At 38.2% G+C, this 23,154-nt stretch overlaps 1 protein-coding gene across 5 annotated transcripts in view; it reads left to right on the forward strand.

The window, feature by feature from the left end:
• The first annotated feature begins 273 nt into the window (after positions 1 to 273).
• Positions 274 to 23,154, forward strand: part of Rgs17 (regulator of G protein signaling 17) — a 128,318-nt gene continuing 105,437 nt past the window's right edge. For 3 of the 5 annotated variants that reach the window (XM_087193436.1, XM_087193437.1, XM_087193440.1), the window contains exons 1-2: positions 274 to 427; positions 6,162 to 6,239. In XM_087193436.1, the coding sequence (XP_087049562.1) occupies positions 6,232 to 6,239 (8 nt within the window). In that variant the 5' untranslated portion in view covers positions 274 to 427; positions 6,162 to 6,231. The other 2 variants (XM_004856857.3, XM_087193438.1) reach the window with 2 other exon arrangements.

Raw genomic sequence — 23,154 nt, forward strand, 5'->3', positions numbered from 1 at the left:
CCGGGACTCCCGCAAGCTCCGGACCCTCGCGGCCAAAGCAGAGCCGGGCCCGTCCCTCTGAGCAGAGGGCTCGTCCCCAGGCGGGCGCGAGGGCGGAGGCCGCGGGGGCGCCGCGGGGGCGCGGAGGGGGCGGGGCCGTGACTCACAGGGCCGCGCGCCGGGGGAAGAAGCGGCACCTCCGGCCTCGCGGGGCGAGGGGCTGCGCCTGTCCGCGTGGCGCATGCGCGCTGTGACCGGCTCCGCTCCCTCCCCACCCACCCAGCCTCCACCCCCTCCCCCTCCCCCGTCCTCGCCTCTCTCCCTCTCTCCTCGCCCGCTGGGTGCTGAAGTTGGGCGGATGGCAGCGAACCGGCTCCGATAGAGGACTGAGCAGCCCAGCCTCGCACCCTCGGAGCCTCGGTGCGCTTCGCACACCTCCAGGCGATTGGTAAGATGCTGCCTCCAAAGCGGAGCGGTGCTAAGCAAATGATATCAAAATGTCTGCTTTGCACCGATGGACGGATTTTCCCCCCAAGCGGGGAGGTGAAGGCTGGGGGGGGGGGGAGAGTGCCGTGCGGCTGCCAGTGCCCTGCGAGGGAGGCTCGGGGTCTCGGGCTGCTCCGGGAAGTTGCAGCCCGCGTCGCCGCCCAGGGCTGGGCGCCTGTCCTGCCCACCCAGGGACACCTCGCTGCGTCTCGGGCTCCGGCGGGCAGCGGGGCACCCACCTTGGGGAGACCCGGAGAGAGCCGGGGTGGCTGGCGAGCCGCGGGGGCGCGAGGTCCAGCGGGGTCTTTTTTGTGTCTGGCTGTTGGAGAACCGAAGGTGAAATTCAGTGTCTAATCGACAAATCGCCTCGGCTGCTATTTTATTTTCGCCTTCATCCTTCGATACCTTTGGGGAAATGCGCTATTCAGGTGGGGAAGGTGCAAGGAAAAAGCGAGGCGAGAAAGGAGCAGCTTGAGGCGGGGTAACGGAGTTGGGGTGTGTGGGGGAGGCTGGGGATCTCTTTTGTTCCCTGCCCTCCCTTCCGTCCGGGAAAGGGAGTTCTGGGCCCCGGGAGGTGGCACCCCCGAGGGGAGGACGAGGAACGCCCACCAGCCCCGGGTGGGTGGCTCTGAGGCTCCCTCGCCGTGGGGGATGAGTCTTTTTGTGATCGGTGGAATCACAGTTTCCTCGCTGCCTCCTCGCCGGACTCCCTCCACTCTCCCTCTCCACGGGCTGCAGCAGAGTCTGGATGCAGACGCTCGGCCGTTTCCCTCTCTTCTGCTCACCTCCCAGTCTCCGTTAAAAATGTCGGAGGACTTGAGGAGGGCGGAGGGCCAGAGCTTGCCTCGGAGAGCCCCCCCCCCCGCACCCCGGGAGGCGTCCCAGGAGGTCCGTGCCACCCTTGGGAGCCCCTGGGCTCCGGGGACCGAGGGGAGGTCCCTGCCCGGAGGAGATGCCCGCCCGCCTCGCGCCCGCCTCGCGCCTGGCGCCCTGGGGACCCGCCCTGCGCCGTCCGCCCCCTGCCGGAGCCCGGGACGCGCGCACCTGGGAGCGTCCGGCTCGCGGGGGAAGTCGGACTCGGCTCTCCGCAGTTTTGCTAACCAGCTCTTCTCTCCTTCCTTGCTCCGGAGTCCTGTCTAGAGAACTTGGCCAGTTTCACAGCTATTTCTTTCCATCTTAAAAATTGTTTTACAGCGAGATTCTTTTCATCATAGGATGACTATCACAAATAATAAAGAGAAATCTTAGTTTGTCTCCCACCTAGAAAAGACACTTCGGAGACTGGATTTCATCTGCATTTCCGGCGTTCATACATGCTGGTTTTCCGGATGATAAACACTTCTGAAAATCATTTAATTGTCTAAAAAATAATTTCTATTCCTCTAATGGAAAAAATGCCCCCCCCCCCGGATTCAAAGCTGCTAGAGACTACATGTATTAAATTTGCTGTAAAACATTTATAAGTGTAGTATATTTGTTCCTGAAGTCTTTTATAGTAATCATAGTAGTTATCCATGAAATGTACGTTATAGCACTAATAACTAATCAAAAGGTAATTTATACGCATTAATTCAAATGAATGAGAAGTTTGACCTTCTCCAGTTAAGTTACTGTTATTAAGCTACTTCTGTTGGCATGAACAAAAACAATAATTAGCACACTCATGAGGGTAGATTTATACACTTTTTATAATCTTAAACATGGTATTTAGGGCAACTATGGGAGAGTAGTTTACAGTTTGGGATTATTGGAAAACAAGTGTTTACTGTTGCAAAAACATCAAGTGGCATAATTTATTAAATGAGTTGAATTTCCATGACAGTGACATCTGATCTCACAGCCATGGACAATCATCCTCCTCTTGAAATTGTAGTCTAAGAGATTAAGAAAACTACTTAATTTACAAACATAAGGTGTCCATTTTGCCAACCTTAAGCTTTTTACTCTGGTTCCTCAACTTGGTCTTTAGTTCCTACGGCAGGGAATTAACTATGAGTTCAGTTCTAAGGTGACAGCTTTTCCTTTCCAAATAGGTTTTAAGGGTCATCCTATGGGGAACTAGTTTATTTGAACTCATAATGTTGAAGGTCAAACTCTACTATATTCCTGTGGACCTGTTATACTTTTGGCATAATAAATATATAGCCTTCCTTAGCCTTTCCTATGACTAAGGCCAAAAGCTTTGAAGGAAAAGAGAAATATATAATCATCCATTTCATCTTGTTATAACAGCCAAGTAGACATGAATGATCTACATCTTTTTTGGGGGGGTACTGGAAATCGAACTCAGAACCTTGGGCTTGCTAGTCAGGCGTGATGCCACTGAGCTAAGTTCCCAGTTCCAGTCTACATCTTAATTGATAAAAATTTTGACAAAGCTGGATGTGATGGTGCACACCTGTGATCCCAAAACTTGGGAGGCTGAGGCAAGTAGATCACATGTGAGGCCAGGCCAGGCTACAGAGCAAGACCTTGTCTCCGAAACAAAAAAAATCTGATTTACTCATAGACTGAAGAGTGAGAAAGAATTTATGTGTTAATGTACTAGTATAGAGAATATGGACTTTGTATTCGAAGTGCATTTGCTGAGCTGCATGGACTTTTCTGGAAAAGTGCATGGTAGGCACATAAAATGTGGCGTGGAGCTAAGAGGGTTGGGAACACCCTGAGCCACGTTGCTTCTCTAAGAACCCTGATAGTCCAGTTCTGAAGAGATACAATGAAGACCTTCCACTGCCCAGAAAAGCAAATGCAAGGACCACTCCACACTCGGTGGATGAGAGTAATGCCACATGCTGTTGAAAGCATTTTGTTTCATCTGATTACTGTAGAGTATAAATATAAATTGTTGTGGAGGCTGAAAATTGTATAACATTTCCAGTGGAGAGTCTTGGATCCTCAGACATGTAAGTTTATATGAAGAGTTAAAAAAATAACACAGTCCTTTGCCATCAATAGACAAGACTTCCTGCATTAGGTTGACATACCGCCACTGCCCTCTCTCCCCTCATCTGCCCTTATCCCCCAAACACAAAGACACTTAACTTTCAAAAGCTTCATTTGACTGTTATTTCTGCTATTGTGCCTGCATCTCTTGGAATATCTGGACAAAGGCGGGTATTAAATGTTTCTTAGATGAATAAACTTTGCAGAATTGACGTGGCTTGAAAAAGCTTTCTAAAAGCTGAATTACAATTTTTAATAGTACTTGTGCTCTTTATCCTAAATATCATGGCCATGATACCACATTTTTGGAGAAGGCAATTTTTAGGATTGTTATATTGTGAATATGTATATTTTAATATACCATTTATTTTGTTGATTTAGTTCCAAATTATAAAACAATATTCGTTTATTTTAGAGACCCTGGAACATATGAGAATGTATGAGACAGAAAATGAAAATTACCCTTGGGCACACACAATTATGATGAACATGAGTTTTGGTCAAGCTGACCTTAGCTTGTATCCTGGCTCTTCCTTTTAATAGTGATGTTGCTGTGTAACTTACCTGCCCTGGGCCTCAGTTTCCTCAGACATACAACTGGATAAAGATATAACCCCTGGGATGGTTTCAAGCGTAAATATAATGCCATCTGCATAAAGTACTAAACATAGTGCTTAGTGTGTACTTACAATTACCCCAATGCTTAAAGAAATGATATTGAAAATACAAAGTGCTTTACCAGCAGTTTACCCTATATGAAAATGTACCAGTGTTTAAGGAATTGAGCCCTGCATGGTAGCCCTTGCCTGTGATCCCAGCATGCTGGCAGCCTGAGTCAGGAAGGTTGCAAGTTCAAGCCCAACCTGAGCAATTCAGCAATTTAGCGAGACCCGTCTCAAAAGAAAGAAAAGGAAAAAAACTTAAATATAAAAAATGTAGATGAAGCTCAGTGCTAAGTCTCTGGGTCCAATGCCTAGTCCCCCCTCCTCCCCCAAAAGAATTGAAATCTTGTAGACCACCATACATGCTTTTAAAAATACTAGTATTACTCTGTTACTGCTTCTGTATTTTAATACAGTTTAGTGACTGCAAAAAGAATTCATCTTATGGATATTTTGATTTATTTAGTCTCCCTTTTATTTGGGGCATTTTATGTTCCTGTATTCCTATAGTAATGGATGTACATCTTTATTTGTAGATTTTTGTATGCATATCTTTAATGCAATTTTTTCTTCGGGCTTGATATATAGAACATCTGGTTCACACCAACATAATGTCATCTCCTATGAACATCTTTGATAGATGACACAAAAAGTTTTCAAACTTTTATTCTTTTATTTATTTGAGACTGATTACTTTTTTGTCCTCCTTTAAAGCATTTTTCTAAAAATATGGCTTGTTCAAGTTTTTTTGCCCATGTGTCTATTGGTATTTGAATATATTTTTCTTATTTGAGTGGTGATATTAATTAATCTCTCAGTAGGGAAAAGCACACAAGGAAGGGAATCCTTAATGGCAAAGAGAGCATGTGGCAAAGATGCAGAAATTACTGTGGCAAAAGCAGAAAGTCTGCAAAGGTTATTATGGCTGGAAGCAGATCAGCTATGAAACCAGAATGGCCATGGGGCCAGGGATTCTGACCTCCTACAGTACCTTTCAAAAGCCCAGGGTCACTAAATAGTTTGCAAACACCTTACTATGAGAAGCTTGTACATGAAGAGTTCGCAGGGTTTTGTGGGTTCTTTCTGTGAGTTTCCTATGTTGTAGGAAACTTTCAGATTTTCCTAATATAGATCGGATTGAAAAGGAAGATAGTTGCTTTTGTTGGTCACTCTGGAGGCTGAAGCAGAAGGCTCGAGGATCGCTGTGAGTTCAAGGCCAGTCTGAACTGCATGGTGAAACCCTGTCTTAGCAGAACCATCCATAAATAAATAAATAAATAAATAAATAAATAAATAAATAAATAAGAAAGGAAGGACACTAGTAGATAGAGGTCCTATGAGCAACTAATTGAAATTTCACACCAAAACTAAATAATTAAGGTTAACTATAATTTCATGTGAGGTTAGTATCATGTCCTATCCAAAATTTTCAGCTGTAGGTAAAATTTAAATATTTTAAGTAAGAATTTAATCTCTTATCTTAATGAATTTTGTATACATAATGTTACAAACAATTTGGTGGTCTTATAAAGTCCTGGTTTTGACTTTTTAAATTCTATGACTTTTGACAAATTTAGTTTCAAAAACTTATTCAGCTTGGAGAATCTAAATCTTGGAATAATATGTTGTGCCTTAGATAGTAAGCTGCCTAGTGAGTATAAAATTTTATAATCATTGGAGGTTCAGGTTTATTAAACCTACTAAAAACTCAGCGATACAGAAGAACAAACATAGAGTTTGTAATGAGTGGAGGTCCCCTGTAAGAAACAATCCATTGTGGTGGAAAATAAAATTTTATTTCAAATAGAAGTGGATTTGAATTTCTGCTTTACTGTTTAGTAGATTTATAGTCTTTTTCATAAAATTATGTAATTGTTTCATATCTGGAATTCTAGCATGAGTAATTAACATCCACAATCTCTCTGAATTTCTTAAACCATGTATATGAGATTTTCCTTTTGAATCCTTTTGTCAATAAATGCAATTTTATTGTAGACAATGAATGTGGTTCATGAAGTTAATATTTACTTCCTTATATTGGACCACAGGCTTTTCATAGTATTGTTGTTTGGCTTTTAAAATACACAGGTTATAATTCAAGAGCCATGGCATTACCATAAAACAGACACAGCCCAGGGGAAATTATGACATAAATGAAATGAGCAGGTAAGTGTTTATTTCATTTCTTCAGTTATCTCAGGTCTTCTCTGAGGGTTGTGAGTTAAGTCCAGTGAAAACTCTTTTTTGTAAAAAGTTGACAGCACTTTACTCTTTGTTTTCAATGTCAACAAAAGGTAGAGGCCAGTTTGGTGTAGTAGAAGAGATTATCTAATCTACAGATTTCATGAATCCATTTTGGCTCTAAGAAGACCGCGTGACCTGTTTCCCCCACTTTGGCTACTTTTTTAGTATTTAGTGAACCACAGTCAAAGTCTGCTATGTGACAAGCTATATGGTAAGCTATACTATTTAATTTAGATGATATGTGCAAGAAAGGATATGGAAAATTGCCCTTGATACAAAGAGATACAACCAAGGGATGTAATTTGGTAGAAAGACCCCAGGTTTTGGATTCAAATAACCAGAAATTTAGGTTTAATGTCTTTGAGCCTAGTTATCATTATCTATAAAACCAAAAATGATCATTATATTTACCTCCAAAGATTGTACCTATAAAAAAAAATCTTCCTATATTGGCAATAACTACATATTAAATACTGTACTAAATTTATTTTATTTAAGAAACATTGTATAGACCCTATGCATTCTTATTGATGCTGAAGTTGCTCTCCATGTGTTTCCTGTCTTACCCTTTCCTGACTAGCTGGTATAACCAACCAGTTAGGCAGACATACATTCATTCAGAAATATTTTGAAGCACTTACTATGTGTCAAGCTCTGCGATACAGCTTTAGAGGCAAAGATGAATAACATGGCCTCTTTGCATAAGGAATGTACATATAAACAGCTTCAACTTATTATTTTCCTTTTATTGACTAACACTAGTCATTCTACACTTAAAAGTCATAATTAAATTCCATATGGGAATGATGAGAAAGCCTTCTTTAGGGTTCAGCAATTTATGTTACTTGATCTTAAAATTGAGGCGTCTCAGCCCCTGAAGTCCAAGCAAGCTGCTAAACAGAGACTCACAGATAAGGAGGAAAGCAGGAAGTGACTGGGCGGGTGGAAGATTTAACGAGCTCCACCACAACATCAGGACAACAAAAGACAGGAGGCATAAGCCTCTTTGTGAGGCTGCAAATAGAATCCCCAGTCCTCCCCAATTAAAGAAAATTTTCAAATGCATCTGGACTGTTTCATTTTCCCTTCTCACTTAGAAGCCAGCCTGGGTGGTGATTGTATTATAATGTAAGGTATATTAAAATGTGGGGGCCCCGGGATTTAGCTCAGTGCTTCAGGCCTCAAGTTCGACCCCTGACCCCCAGTACCAAAAAAAAAAAAAAGAGGAAGTCTTTACTCAGCTATTCCCCTGCTGGGTATCTTCCCAAAAGAATTAAAAGAATCATACCACAGTGATATATGTGCACCCATGTTCATAGCAGCACAGTTTGTAATAGCTAAAGCTTGGAAGCACCCCAAGTGCCCATCAACTGGAAATTGGATAAAGAAAATGTGTTTTTTTTATAAAATGGAGTACTACTCAGCCTTAAAGAATGAAAAACTAGAGTCATTTATAGCTAAATGGATGCATATCGAGGCCATACTCTTAAGTGAAATAAATAGGACACACGTCTGTAAATACCGAATAGTTTCACTAGTGTGAGAAACTGATAGTGTAAACAAGGGTTAAAATGATTAAAATAAAAATTGATAATTTGAAATAGGAAAAAAGATCTAAAGATGAAGGAGTGAAGGGAGGGTAAGGGGAAAGGAAAAGAGGGAAAGGAAAAACTATGAGAAAAGAAAAAAAAAACGGAAATGAAATTTATGTAACTAGGGAAGGGTGGAGGGGGTGAAGGGTGCACAGGTAATGGGGAAAAAATAAGAACAAAGATACATCATGTACAGGTACAAGCACCCGATGATAAATGTAAACTTATTGTATACCTAAAATGTACCAATAAAAGAACTAAAAAATAAAAATAAAATAAGATAAAATAAAATGTTGGTGCAGGGGTGTGTAAAGGGAGATGGACAGCATACTATTCTCTCTCTACCTTAGGACGCACGTTTCCCATGCAATAACAATAATACAATTTTTTCTCCTGATACTATTGTAACTACATTTCTGAGAGTAATCTTTTTGTAAAATAATACATTGACCAAAATATCTAGAGTATTCTTCTGAGAAAAAAATATCTATTTGATTTTTGAAAAATAAAATCATCTTCAACATTGACTTGTTGAAATCACACAGTAATTTCTAAACACTAGCATGATTTCTAAGCCTAGCAGAAGATTTAATACCATTTATAATATCAGGGTAAAGACTTGAGATCCTATCTAGCAATATGTTATGAGTATATAGTTAGTTTGCCTATGTATAGTCATGAAAGGTACTGACATTAGGAATGAATGAACTTGAAGGCAAACTAAACTCTTGTGTCAGCCATTAAATTTAACCTGCTTATTAAACCTTTGGGTTGTTGATAATTGCGCGTGCTAATTTGAGGTTTGAATCTATTGCTTTTTCTAATTATTTATACTAAACATTACCATGTGACATCTTATCTGTGATCTATGAGTTTATTCTTATCAATATTCATTGGATAAAAATGAAGGAAAAACAAGTATTTTTATGAGGTCACTAGTTATAGTCATGTTGTAAAGCAATGCAATGACCTCTTATTAACTGAATGATGTATTGTGACTTGGAGTACTCAATGCTCTAAAGTAAGTTGGAGTATTAAGTACTCTAGTGTGAGTTAGAATATTAACATTTTCCCCACCTACTCTTTGGGTGAAGCTTGATATTTGATGCCCCCCCATTAATATTATTGTCATTGTCATAGTATTTCTTTCTCTCTTTTTTTGAGACAGGGTCTTGCTATGTAGTTCAAGGTGTCCATGAGCTCACTATGTAGCCCAGGCTGGCCTGTAACTTGAAGTGATCCTCCTGCCTGAGGCTCCTGAGTGCTGGGGTTACAGGCCTGTGTCACCACACCCAGCTGTCGCAGTATTTCTAAATATGTAAGTTGAGGAAGGTGTATAAATTATTTTTGTACCTCTGATACTTTATAAAAAAATTGAAGATTACTGCCATTTAACTTAGGGAATTTTACATAAGCTTTTGTCTGAAATTTAAAACATATCAAGAAAGCAAATATTGGGGGCCACGGATGTAGCTCAGTGGTACCACACCTGCCTTGCAAGTGCAAGGTCCTGAGTTCGATCCCTGGTACCAAAAAAAAATGTTAAAGCTATTAAGATAAAAAATATATATATATCTGTTTTTCATTCACTTTTGGTTATTGGAGGTCAGCCGGCCTGACTGTGTATCTATCCTAGTTTATGAATGAATAATATTAACAATTTTGACTGAAGCTATTGGAGTCCATATTTTGTTTTGCTCATGAGCAGTAATCTCAGTTTTCACTGTTGATGAGATGTTTTTGACAAAATCATCTTTAGCAAATTCAGTGCCTAATAATGAAATACCAGTATTTATATAAATCATACTTTTAGTTGAAAAATAATGCATATATATCATTTTATTACTGAAAACCAAGAAATAAATAAATCTTTTATCAATTAGAATTGCCTCTAAAGGTCAGTATTTTGAAAAGATGATTTATGTCTCAGCACATGCACATATGTGTTTTGCCTTTGTATTCATGAATGGAAAAGAAACAATTGACATGACATGAAGGTGTGACTGTAGCTCAGTGTTCAGGGCAAAAAGATAACTGTTGAGAATACAGGAGGAGGCATTAGTGAGATGAGAAGCCAAGCATAAAGCAGAAAACGAGTCTGTCAGCTAAAAATTTATTGTATCTTAAAGTAAAATATCATTCAATATAATGTTATATAACTACAGCATTATGTAACAACTTCCAGTTTCTAGAATTCATGTGACCTAATTGTAAGAAGGTAATTTTTTTCCCATTAATTCAGTAATTTCATTGACTAAACATCTGAGTAATGCAAGTAGGATTTTATGAGATAGAATTCCATTAAATAAATGTTAATTCCGGGAAGGAAAAAATGCGAAGCACTTCTTTACCTAAAACATAGGTTTTATTAGTTAAAGTTCTTGTAGGTGATAGCAAAATTCAGTCTCATCGATAAAAATTTGTACCAAATATTTGTTTTTCAGTCCAACTATTCCTATACTTATCTTGTAAAAAATCAAATGGAGAGACCTTCATATATTATTTTAAAATAGCAATAATGAATAAATGAGCACTCTCAGCTTTGTTTTCATTGGGCAACAGGGCAGTACAATGACTTTATGTCTAAAGTGTTTATTAACATTTGGGGAAGTAACTAGTGTACTTATAAACACTTTTCTGCACATTGCCACTGAGATTATTTTAACAGAATGAAGATTTTTAGCTTAGTAGGATTGTGAAAGTTAGTTGCTCTGTGAAGCTGCTATTTATAACCAAAATCAAGTTTACCCCTTAGTATGCTGGTCTTTAACCACTTAACCCCAGGAAAGTTCTACCCTGGTTAGATTTCAGGGAAAAAAAGGAGATCACGTGCCTGATCTCAGTGGAGCTCAGAGAGTACATTCTAAAACGTTAAACTGGGAACATGCAGAAATAATGGAAAAAGAGAGAGGTCTTTTGATATGTTGGTAAATGTAGCTTGTGTGGTTCTGAATTTAGAAGTGTTTGCATTCAATTTCCAAGGTTTCTTTAGGTTCAGCTATTCTGCTCATCAATTTCACCTCTTCTGTTTCCTGCCTCCTTTACTTAATGCACTATATAATTGGTCTCTTACTCTGTACTGGGGAAGAGTAAAGTTAAATAAGAAGCCAAGTCTCAAGGAGCCTAAAGATGAGTTAATGAGGCAGATATGTGTGTTACTTTTTGCTATTATTATATTCTGGAAGAACAATAAAATGCTGCGAGAACTCGCGAACTTGAGATTAATATTAAATAGCTAACCAGAATATGGCAAAAGTTTCATAGCAATTGTAGCATTTTTTCACGTTTGATAGGAAAAGAAAGGCCTTTCAGGCCCAAGGATAAAATAAATACATAGAAACACAGAATTAGGAAAATTCAGAAAATACTGTATGGTTCAGTTTTCTGAAAGCATATAACCTGTGCAGGAAATCACAGAATTGAGCTAGAAAGGAGACATATACAGACATGTAAGGAGGGATTGTGGGGCTAATGCCAGGTTTGAGAAGGAGCTGTTCATCAGGTCTGTGGAAGGGGAAGGTGAAGAGAAATAGGTATGTGATTTCAGCTGTCCAGGTAAGAGAAGTGAGGTTTGAACTGAGAAACTGCAAAGGGCTCAGCCTACGGGAAGATGACATTATTACAAAACACAATCCAGAGCCTTTATAATTTGGTCATCAGGGAAATTAAGAAGACCTTGCAGGAGGCTTAAAGATAACCTGGAGGATTTTAGCCTGTGTGTCTGGGTAACAAAAGTGCCACTGAAGTATGGAAAACCAGAGTAGTGAAGAGGTTTAGGAGGAAATAAATCAAGCTTGGCTTGAGAAATAATTTGACATATCACAGATGCTTAACATGCTGTTATTTTAAAAGCCTCAGGGATGTTTGCTGATTAAGTAGCAAGCAACAAGTATGATCTTAGGCTATACCCATAAACATAGTGTCTAGAATGAAGTTGGTGACCATTCTATTTTGCCTTCTCAAATCACAACTGGAATACAATATAGCTGGTGAAAACAAAACAAAATTCTTTGCAAAAGGGATTGGAGGAATTTGTACTTTCTTAACCTGGACTAGAATGGTTCCTCTGAAGAACAGATGTGTTTCAGCTTTTGGAGAAGAGCTATGGGAAATCATTAGATGAATTCATAATTGCCCCAATGTATAATGGACACAATAAAACTACATGGCAGAATTGGAAAGAGATATATGTGCAATGTTACTGGCAGATAGTCGGCAGCCAGTTCACTCTAGTTTTTATTGTGACTGTTAGAAATAGCATTAGAGACAGTGGGACACATCACAGACTGAGATTTTTCTATCCTCTTGGAAATAACTTATCAGTGGCCATAGCTGGTTGGTTAGGTGAGCTATCTTGAAAAGTGGCAGTTTGTAGAGTATACGGTGGACAACTGCCTGGCAGAGATGTTATCGAGGAGATTTAAGGACTAGGAAGATGAATAACAAGGCCTCATTCTAACTCCAAGGTTCAGATGCTCTAGGAAATTTGGAATGAAATTCCAAGAGAAAAGTTTGGGCTAAAGACAATATTTGAAAGTCTTTTACTTAACAGTTGACAATAATAGAAAAAGGAAAAATGCCAAAGGAGAAAATGCAGAGAGTGGATGAGAGCTTAGAATACAATTTTGGAACATATCTGTGTTGAATGGACGTGTGAGGGAAAAAAAGCAAAAGGAAGCTAAAAAAGGCATACATACATATATATATATATATATATATATATATATATAGTGGTACCTCAGTTCAAAAACTTAGTTCTTTCCGTGATTCTGGTCACAAACCAAATTGTGTGAGAATGGAACCAAATTTCCCCATGAGGTCAACGTTGAACCTAAACATTGAATTTTAGTATGATGGCCAGAATGAAAACAAGTGTTAAAAGAATATGAAGGTACTATATCCTATGAAACCAAGGAAGTGAAGACGTTTTTAAACCAATTTTATTCACACATATATTAACCTTCCAAAAAGTATTGAAGAAATGATAGTTTTAAGAGCAAAAGATCAGGGCCAGGGATCTAGCTCAGTGGTTCTGCCACCTGCCTTGCAAGGGCAAGGACCTGAGTTCGATCTCAGGTAACCCCCCCAAAAAAGAACGAAAAGTCAGTTGTGTATGCCATGTGACAGAAAGGTTGGTTACATTGGATTTTGCAATGAGGAAGTTACTGGTGATTGTCTAGAAAGCACTTGTGATTAATGATTTATACATCATCTATTTCCAGAATGTTTCCAGAAGCTTAAATAAAAGCACTTTGATATGAGGCAATGAAAATGAAACAAAATGAAGATAAGAAATCACAAAAAGAAATAAATGGGAGAAAAAGTGGATGTACCACAAACCTGGATAAGATTATGATTATAACACCAGGGCTGCATTTTATCTCTGAGGCTCCTGGGAAATAGGACAGTTTATTTATAACTCATTAGTTAATGAAAACAAATAGTTTTTCAAAGGAATTTTTCTTTGTTTCAAATTATATAGAAAGTATATGCCATGAGTCTTAGGTTCTGGAACAGTGACATTTGACGTTGTGATCAACAATGATTCTGCTGAAGGTGCAGGCTTGTTTTGATTGCTGTTTCTTCTTTAATAAGCTCTTCAAGGTCAAGTGTGCAGTATTAAGAAGAGATCTTAAATGCCAGTAAGGTGGCAGTAATCCATGTGGGCAAGGCATCATGTGTACCTAGGCATCTAAATACTCCTGAGTCTGAAAAATGAGCTTATGAGACAGCCTTAGTGTGGTTTCATCTCCCCTGAAAGCTCTCCCCTTGATCTTTGTCATCATTCAAATTTCAGTGAAAATGCTTCAAATAGATCTTTGTTGGACTCTCTGTGTACTGTGGACCCTTCATTATGCCTCTTGTAATCTTCCTTTCTGTACCAATAGTGCAATCTGGTTTCTTGTAGCATTTACGGCTCTGTTAAATTATTTGATTATTAGTCTCCCTCCTCCCACAATTTAGAATGTAAGCTAGTACAACACCAGACAGTGTGGAGAATACAGTAGGCATTCAGTATGCTGAAGGAACAAAGGTTTTGTGTATGGAAAAGAATTTAGCTTGGTATTGATAGGGGAACAAAATGGGATGGTAGTGTTGGGGATGGAATAAATTCTACCTAATGGGTTAGGTGAGAAGAGGCTGATAATTATAACAATGACACAATTTTGTCCTCGAAACTTTAAGAACCTTGGAGTTTAGGGGCAGAAACACATTCTCTTTAGACTTGCTTGTTCACTCACAAAGAGCAGGAATACTAACAGGAATGGTAAAGTCATGGATTTTCATTAACCATGTTTATGAAGGGTGGAGACTACATGGGAAGAGTCTGGAAAGCCCTATTTTAGGGGAACTCCCTTACTAGAAAAGGCGGTTTACTGTTACTCATTTAAAATGTAAAGATGGTCTTTCAAAACTTGCCTAAAAGATGAATCAAGTTGCTAACATACAAATAAAAAAGTGCAAGCAGAGAAAAGCTCATTAGAATTGAAGAGGAAACTGGAATCAGGTGAGAGAAAGGAGGTGGACCAAGCTGTGAACACTGCGAATGTAAACCAATTGTTTGAAAGAGCTAGGAGGGAAGTTTGACTCTGGAGAAGAAACAGTAGACTGAGGTGGGTGGCAGAACCAAAGGAAACTTTCTAACATTCATTAAATAAATTAGAATGAAGTGAGAAGCAAAATTACCAATAGAAAAGTCAGGAGAAATACCATGAAATTTTCTGGACCATCAATTTTATTTATTACTGAAAAGTTTTAAATGTCTGTATATCAAAATAAACACAGACTCTAGAGCATTACATATAATACTTATGCATAGGATTTATTCATTAATTTGTTCTGTTTTGCTTTGTTTTTGCTTACACCTGGTGCGTGGAAGCAATTTTGATTATTTAGGTACCATGTTGGGCTTTTCCTCCAGGCTGCAGGGTGCAAGTTTGCAGTTTAGTAGTGGAATTTCCCCAGATTGTGGACAAGCAAGGGATTTTAGAATCATAGAACATTATAAGTTCAAAAGGCACCTTGAAGTCATCTAAGTCTAGAAAAATAATGGGCTCTTTTTTCCTCCTCTTCTTATCTCTAATATTTTAACTCATAGCCAGAAGAAAGATGTGGTGAGACAGATATTACAAATTGGTCTTTTTCTAATGGCTTTACTTGAGGCTCCAGAAATGATGAAAAGTGTTTTCAGCTTAGAAAAAAAACCACAGAAAACCCTTAATTTAGTGTTTCTCATATGCTGAGTGAGTTTTGATAATAATGTTAACTATCAGTTGAGAAAATATTGGATTGTCAAAGCAGACAAACAAGTAGACAAAGACTTTCCTCGATAGAAGTGGTTAAATTGTTCTGTAAGATGATGTCCACGCTAATAAGTGTACTATGGTGTGATAAGCAAAAGCAAATTATCATAGTTTCCAGTGGGAGAAATTGTACTCTTAAAAAAATGGAAATGGACTTGAAAAGAAAAAAAAAAACCTCAGTAACTCAGTGGGAAAGTACTCTTTTGAATGCAAATTTGAAAATAAGGGAGATTTTCATATACATCCATTCTCTTATATGATGGTAAAGTCTCATTCAAGAGTAGAGGATAAACAGGGCATTGGTGTTCAGATAATAACAATGAAAAAAATTGATGTGTAACTGAAATTCTTTCAAACCATGAAGCAGAAAATAAATTCATCTTCTGTAATGTTTTGTTTGTTTCTAGTGTTTCCCTGCCTCTAGCTTTAATAGAAATAGCTTGGGAATGAGGAGTAAGTGCTTTTGGAAAAAAAGTTGTAAGTAAAATAAAAAGGATTCATGCTGAATTTTTGTATATGATTCATCTAGTGACTTAACAAATATGTGCTGAGCACTATTCTAGAAGGTTCTTATTTATTACAGAACAAAACAGACAAAATGCTTGTCCCATGTCGTTGGTTTTTGTGCTTGATTTTTGAGTTTATTTTGTGCAGTGTTTTAGAGTCCTTTTTAAAGCAAGGGTATCAAGGTGATGTGTGTGTGTATGTGCACATACATATGTGTATGTATATATATTTTTCTTTCACTCACATCAGCTACAAATAAATGAGGCTAAATGAGGGTGTATCAAAGACATGCTGGCTTTATCATATTGGAATTTAATGATTTAAAAATTGGCATAACTTGGTGTCCATCCATTTGAAAGTAATACTACTACAAAAATATTAATTGCAGTTAGGAAAATATTGGAATAAGCTGTCATTTTAATTCCTTCTCTCATTCAAAGAAATATATAGCTGATAGCACCCAAAGTTTCAGGCGCAAGGGGGAGAAAAAGAACTCATTTTTCTCAGGCTAGAAATCTGACTTCCCTCCAGGAATTTCCCAGGAATGAGCTGCCTGTTTTATCTTCTTTGCTGTTTCTTGCACTTGCCTGCCAAATCTGCTTCCGAGTGTTCTAGGCTTGGAGGTACATTTCAGAGACCTACAGCATAATTAAAGCAGAATTTCTGAGGTACTGTACATCAGAAAATTAAAATCATATTTAATAGAGGTAAAAGAAAGAAGAGGACTATGTTCCTGATACACATATTTCAGCATTAAGATGGGAATTTAGTTCTATTTGATCTGAAAAAAATTATGTATGGGAGTTGTATTATGTTCAGATCCAGAGTAGGATGAAATGAATGGAGAGGCCAAGGCAGCTTAAAATAAGGGGGAAGAATGTAGGATTTTCTTCTGTGAAGAGGTGGGGAGAGGAGGTGGGTGCTTTGTAGATGGCCCTGTACCTGACATGCTCTCAAATTTTCCAGTTATATTTTAGGAGTAATATTTACTGAAAGAATTCATTTGGAGCAATCTGAGCCTGGCTTTTGCCTATGATTATTATTTCTTTCTCTTCCTCCTCTTCCTTCTCCTCCTCCTCTGCTTTTTCTTCTTCCTTTTTCTCTTTTCTTTTCTTTTTGTTTTTGTTGTTGATCAGAATGACTACACAGACTAATGGGATGTCTTACTTTTCAAGGGTGGCACTGAAGCAAGAAATGATGAATTATCAAGAGATTCTAGGGATTTGATTGTTGCCAAGGGGAAATGAAAGAAAACAATCTGAATGTATTCCAGGAAAATATGTAACAAAAGCTAATACCTCCAGTTGGTATTTTATTTGTTTTGAAATGATGGACTTGAAACATTGCAAATACTCTCCCACCCCTTGCAATCATTAAGGCTAAAAAGAGCAAGTGATATTTTTACAACCAAGACTTTTAAATATTGATTTTTCAAAGAGTTATGTGTTGTCTGGATAGAAATAAAATTTGACTATCAAGATAGCTCATATAGTAGAAAGCATAATAGGGACTTTAAGTTTATCTGGTACATGAAATTACTTTTTAAAACAGCATGAAACACTCAGAATTTATTTAGTTTAACTTATAAGAACAATTAAAGTCCTCAGGACAAAATGAGAGTAAATTTAGATAATGGCTGTTAAACTTGTTTTTGAAACTTCAAATATAACTGGAAACGGATCTCTGTAACATGTTTGGAGAAAGTATGACACCCTTTGTTCTGAGTATAAAACTACTAAAATGTTTGTCATATTCTGAGATAAGGTCAGGAGAATTGAGTTCTAACTATAGCTATAGCTCTGCTTAGGGGAACTTATGAACACTAACATGACAAAGAATTATAATATGCATACCAGATCACTATCAATTAGTATGATCAGGGAAATGATGATCATTTTCATTAGTCATCCATGATTTCCAGTCAACCACAGACCTACATGCCTTACAAAAGAATAAACTATCTCTCCCAGAAGGAAAAATTTCAAATATAGCCTCTATATCATTCGGTGCCCAACCTTTTCATACTTTTTCCTTCACTCTCTCTTACAGAAATCAACATGGTTACCCCCAGAAAATGGTCTCTCATTTGCCACTTCTGTATAACTTTGCTCATATTATTTCCAGCCTGAAATTATGTCCATGTTATCCTTCACTTTTCCAAATCTAGATTACCTTCTAAGGTCTAAGCTAAAGTCCTAGGAATTTATGAGCTCCATCTGGCCACTTAAGCTAACTTTCCCTCCACTGAAACTGCCAGCATCAGAGCAGTGCCTTCTGTCTTCTACATGAGGAAGACTTTTTCCTGCCTCTGCTCTTTACATAGCCATTCACACTGGAACAGTGAGGAGCTTGGTTCCTTCTCATTCACACCCTGTTCCTCAGTGTTCTGTCCCTAAACTAGACTTAATCTGTGTGACTCTTGATACTACCTTGTCAACTTCATTGGATTAAGAAACATTTAGCAATTAGTCGAACACACTTCTGAGTGTCCGAGTGGGTCATGGAAGGGTGGCTTAGGGTACTATATATATGATCCTCATGAGTGCCTCTGTGGCACCATTCCCCTACCCTGCTCTACCATGCTCTTCTACCAGAATGTTCCTGCCTTAGAGCCGGCTACCTATAGACTCAATAGCCCCAAACCATGAGCTAAATTACACTTTTTGTCATTTAAGTTGTGAGTGTTGGATTGTGTATCCAGCAATGGGAAAGTTAATAAATCTGTTTCTTAAGGGCTTCTTTCTTCTTTTATATTTCTTCATTTCTGCTCTTTTAGTTCATCATCATTGTCTTATCTGGAATTGATTCCTTTCTTTCCTTGTCACTTGTCTTGTCTTCTTCATGAGTGCTGTGATCAAATATGTACGTCCAATGTCTGGCTTCACTGTAGAAGGATGATGTTACCTCAGGATAAAATCCAGATGCTTTGTACAGCCCCTCCTCTGATTTCTCCCCATCCGTTCCCAGTTGCCACCTTATTCTCCAACCACCCTGAATGAGTAAATGAGTCTGTAAAAAAGCTCCCATGCTATTTAGAATTCCTTATTTTTGCCTATGCTGTTATCTGCACAGAATGTTGGACCTGCCTTTTTCCACTTGGAAAACCTTACTTTACATATTGTAGTTAGATCCGACCTCAAACATTTTCCATAAAACTATCTTTGGTTACCCCTGGTGTAATCATAATTCGATTCTCCCTTCTCTACAAATAGACATTTGGTACTGACCTTTATGATTTCACAGTTAAGTTGCAAGCTTGGTGAGAGGGGGGGATTAAGTCTTTTTTGTTGGGTTGGGGGTGCTTTTCTTAAAATACCCAGCATTTTATTAGCTATCCATAGAGCTGTAAACTTTCCTGTCATTATCCTGTAGGCCATTTATAATACAATACCAAGAAAGAAAAGGAACATCTGTTTGCAAAGTAGCCCAAGATCAAATTGGACTGATCAAGTAGGCATATTTAGGGTCCTAAGACAGGCACATTGATGCAGGCCAGACTCCAGATTCCATGTGGCTCTAAGCTTCAGGTTGTTACTTTGCTCTAAGTACATCCCAAAGTCATTACTTTGGCTGGAACTCATCACCTCCTATTACCCTTTCTTTCTCTGCCCTTGACACACAGCATCTTCTCTGTTAACAGAGTCAACCGGAATCCCCAACTTAGCTATATTCTTCCTTCTGCCTAGAATGTTCTTCTCGTGAATATTCACGTGGCTCACTTCATTACCCCTTTTTCATTTCTCCAACATTACCAGGATAAGTACCAGTACCAGGAATCCCTTTCTTGACCAATATTTAAAATTGCCAATCAGCTAATCTTCTCCTGAAAAACAGACAGACAGACAGACAGACACACACACACACACACACGCACACACACACACACACCATGTTTCTCTCCATAGTGCTTAGAAGTTGATGAGGATTTTATTTCTTTTATTCATTACTGTATCCCAGGTACTAGAACAGAGCCTAGCTCACAATGGCCATTCAATAAATATTTGTTGAATAAATCAATGAATCCTTCTGACATGTGCATCAGCTTTTCTTATATATCTAGCTGATGTCTTTCTCTTTGTATTATCTTTATCTCCATGATTCAATTTCAGATCTGGTAGTTGGTTAATGTCTGATCTTAGTTAAACATGCTCTGGATTAAGAGTCATTTATCATCGTTTCATTCCTGGCTCTCCCACTTTCTAATTATGTGACCTTGAGTGAGTCATTCAATCTTTCTGGGCCCAGTTTGTCCCATTTGTAAAATTGGACTAATGATACCAAGTGAATTACATACAAGGAACAGGACAAATACATCAACAACCATAACATTCCATAAGCACGTTAGTTGGCTGTTTTTATCTGTTATCCATGCAGGCAACTGAAGAGGCAATATGGCATAACGATAAGTTGAACATAAGATTCAAACAGATACAGATTTGAGTTTTACCCTCTTTTAGCTGTATGACTATGAGAAACTTAATTTGGCTCTTTTTCTATAACTGAGAAAGACAGCACAGAAATGATTGCGATATCAAATGAGACATTATAGCGTGATACAACAATTCTAAAATGCACATTTTTTCACATTGTAACATTGCCAAAATGAGTATGCATTTTACAATCAATGGTGTCTTCGGTTCAATGATTGGTGGTGTCTACTTCAAAGCTTTTATATGTGAAACAGAGCGGTAATTATAGTTCAAACTCTTTGAGATGGTTCTGACAATTTAAGGATATTTGCCACTCTTTCCCTATTGGGAAAAGGTGGCTTCCTAATGAATAATGTGGTGAATTTTGTCTTAAAATGCTTTGTAACTATCATTCTGTGGGTTGTCTTTAAAATTTGTTTTTCTAATTTTACCCAAAGAAAGGAAATAATAAAGTTTCAAAGCATGAACAGCAAAACAACTTGCTCCATTTACTTCCTGTTAATAAGAAGGCACTTTGTTTTTCTGTGTCCCTCCACCTGTATATTCTTTCAGTTTGGTTTATACTTGCCTTTGGTTTGGTCATGGAGGACAAGAATAGATGAATATCCTGGCAACCTCAGCAACTGCACTTCAGCATAATACTGTTGCTAGGAGAAAAGAGCAGGCACAGCACGTGAGAGGATGTGTGGCTCTGCTGTCCTGGAGGTGACAGCAGGTTGTGGCAGAAGCCAAGAGCTCAAAACAGCATCCTCCACCCTCTCTCTGCTAACAGGCCCGGAAGTATAACTACCCTCTCATACGCTAGGTCAACTGCTGGTAATTTTTTATGGCTTACTTTAAATAAATTACAAGCATGAAGGGAAAAAGTTATTACTGAAGACGTCATTGTAAAGATACAAACATTTCAACCCATTGTTCTTCAGCACCTTTCTATTAAACTGAAACTAACAATCTAGCAGTTGGTCATTATTCAAAAGTTATATCTGCCCATATATCCTGTGTTTTACTGTAATGTCTCTGGTTTGCAGTTAACAAAACTGGAAAAGAATAACAGAAGAGTGTTATATGAGTTATTGTAGGAAGTTCTACACCCATTACCCATATTCTTTGTTCAGTGAACTATAAAAATTCTGAGATGGATGTAATATGCTTTCATAATGATTTTAAATAGTAAGAATTCATTGTGTATCTTATTTTATTCATTCAGCACTGTAGCTGAAAGTCTTCCTTCTTCCAGCCACAGAGTATCAGGTCAGTGGCTAAAAATAAATATTTTAAGATAGAATGCATAAAACAAGATGCATACACAATGGAAACAGAATGCCTAATGTTTGCATTGTACTTGATTTCAAGAGGAAACAAAATGCTCTGGGCTTAGCCTTTATTAGCATTTGAAAGAAAGTAATATTCCAGAAAAAATATTTCAGGATCCATCCACAGAGGCCAGCTGTCAGTCGGCAACTGTGATTAGATTCCTCCACAAGCATAGAGGTGCCTGGGGGAAGCATAAGGAACCATCTCCATCTGTGACATTGTCAGTGTGACAGCCACTGGAGTAAGACAGGCTGCAATAGACCGGTGAACTGTCTCTGCTAATTTTAAGGAACTCACTTTTCTCTTATCTGTTTTCATTATATGGTCGATGGGCTTTGCCCAAGTCTGTGACTTGGGTATTTATCTCTTGCATTTTGTATCTGCATTCCTGTCCAAGGACATGTGATTCTGGTCATCTAGTTGCAAGATCCATAAAATACTCTCATTTTTCTTTTCTCTAAAGTTGATTAATTAAATTTACATGTAGGAAACCTTTCTATTCATGAGTCTATGTCACCTGATTCTTTCATTCTCTTTTTTTCCTTTGATCTGAGCATTAAAAAAATGAGAACATTAGCTTCCATTTGGATATACTTCCATTTATGATGGAAATTGATCATGGAATGATGTAGATGTGACTTAGTATGGTATTTAAGTCATAATAAGTAAAGACCACAGGTTTATATCAAATAAAATGTTCCAGTACAGGTGATTCGTCTATTCCTTCATCACCCACATGACATCTCCAGCAACGTGACAACTCTAGAACGAGCCTCTGTGTGTCCACATACATTTGTGTACATACACATACATTATATTTGTAATTTTACTTGACTTGTGTTAGTTTTGCCCATTTTAGCCCTGGCACATTCCCTTCCGGGTCCTCCTATTATGTCCCAATATTCCCTCCCTCAGAATCATCCAGTGTGTGGCTGGATGGACTTATAGAAAAAGTTAAGTGGTAAGGCTTATCACTTCCCTTAACAGAAGAATATGAAAGAGGAGAATGCCTTCAAAGTACAAAGACAGACAGCTAGCTACATGGATGGCATGAATGCCAGACACTAAATCTGATACTTGCTGTCAAGATACCACTGTGTAACCACAAGTTATCACCGCTGGTATTATATACTGCTAGCTGCTAGGGCAACCCTGCCAGTCCTCCAATTTCATTTTATGAAGGAAATCTTCTGTATATTGAAGTTGTGTCTTCCATTACTTTCAGAATAGTAACATAGGATAGGTCACCAGTAGAATATACAGAATAGGCATGTACTTGGAAATGCATTGTACTGTGTTCAAAACTTAATTCCATTGCTTAGAACATGGGCAAACTGCTTAGAATTTTTGGAACTCAGCTTTCATTTCTAGAGAAAAAATTTACTTGACAGAATTATAAGGATAAAATATTGGGTAAAAGTTAAACTATAGTAAATAGGACCCTGTATTTATTTTCTAAATTATTTCCTTTCCTTTTGTTATGTGAATTCCAGTTCTAGTTCTAATATTTTAGTGTGGTAAAATTTATTTATTTATTTAGTTAGTTAGTTAGTTAGTTTTAATTTCTTGTTTAAACCAAGATGATATATCTTGGTTCTTGTTTATTTCCCCCATTCCCCTTCCTTCCCTTTCATCCTCCCACCCCCCCCATTTACAAAAACTTAGTTTCTGTTTTTTTCCTTCTTTTCTC

Source organism: Heterocephalus glaber, unplaced genomic scaffold (assembly GCF_053883595.1).
Source record: "Heterocephalus glaber isolate CG9 unplaced genomic scaffold, H.glaber_assembly_v1.0 deba00001593, whole genome shotgun sequence".
NCBI classification, from domain to species: domain Eukaryota; kingdom Metazoa; phylum Chordata; class Mammalia; order Rodentia; family Bathyergidae; genus Heterocephalus; species Heterocephalus glaber.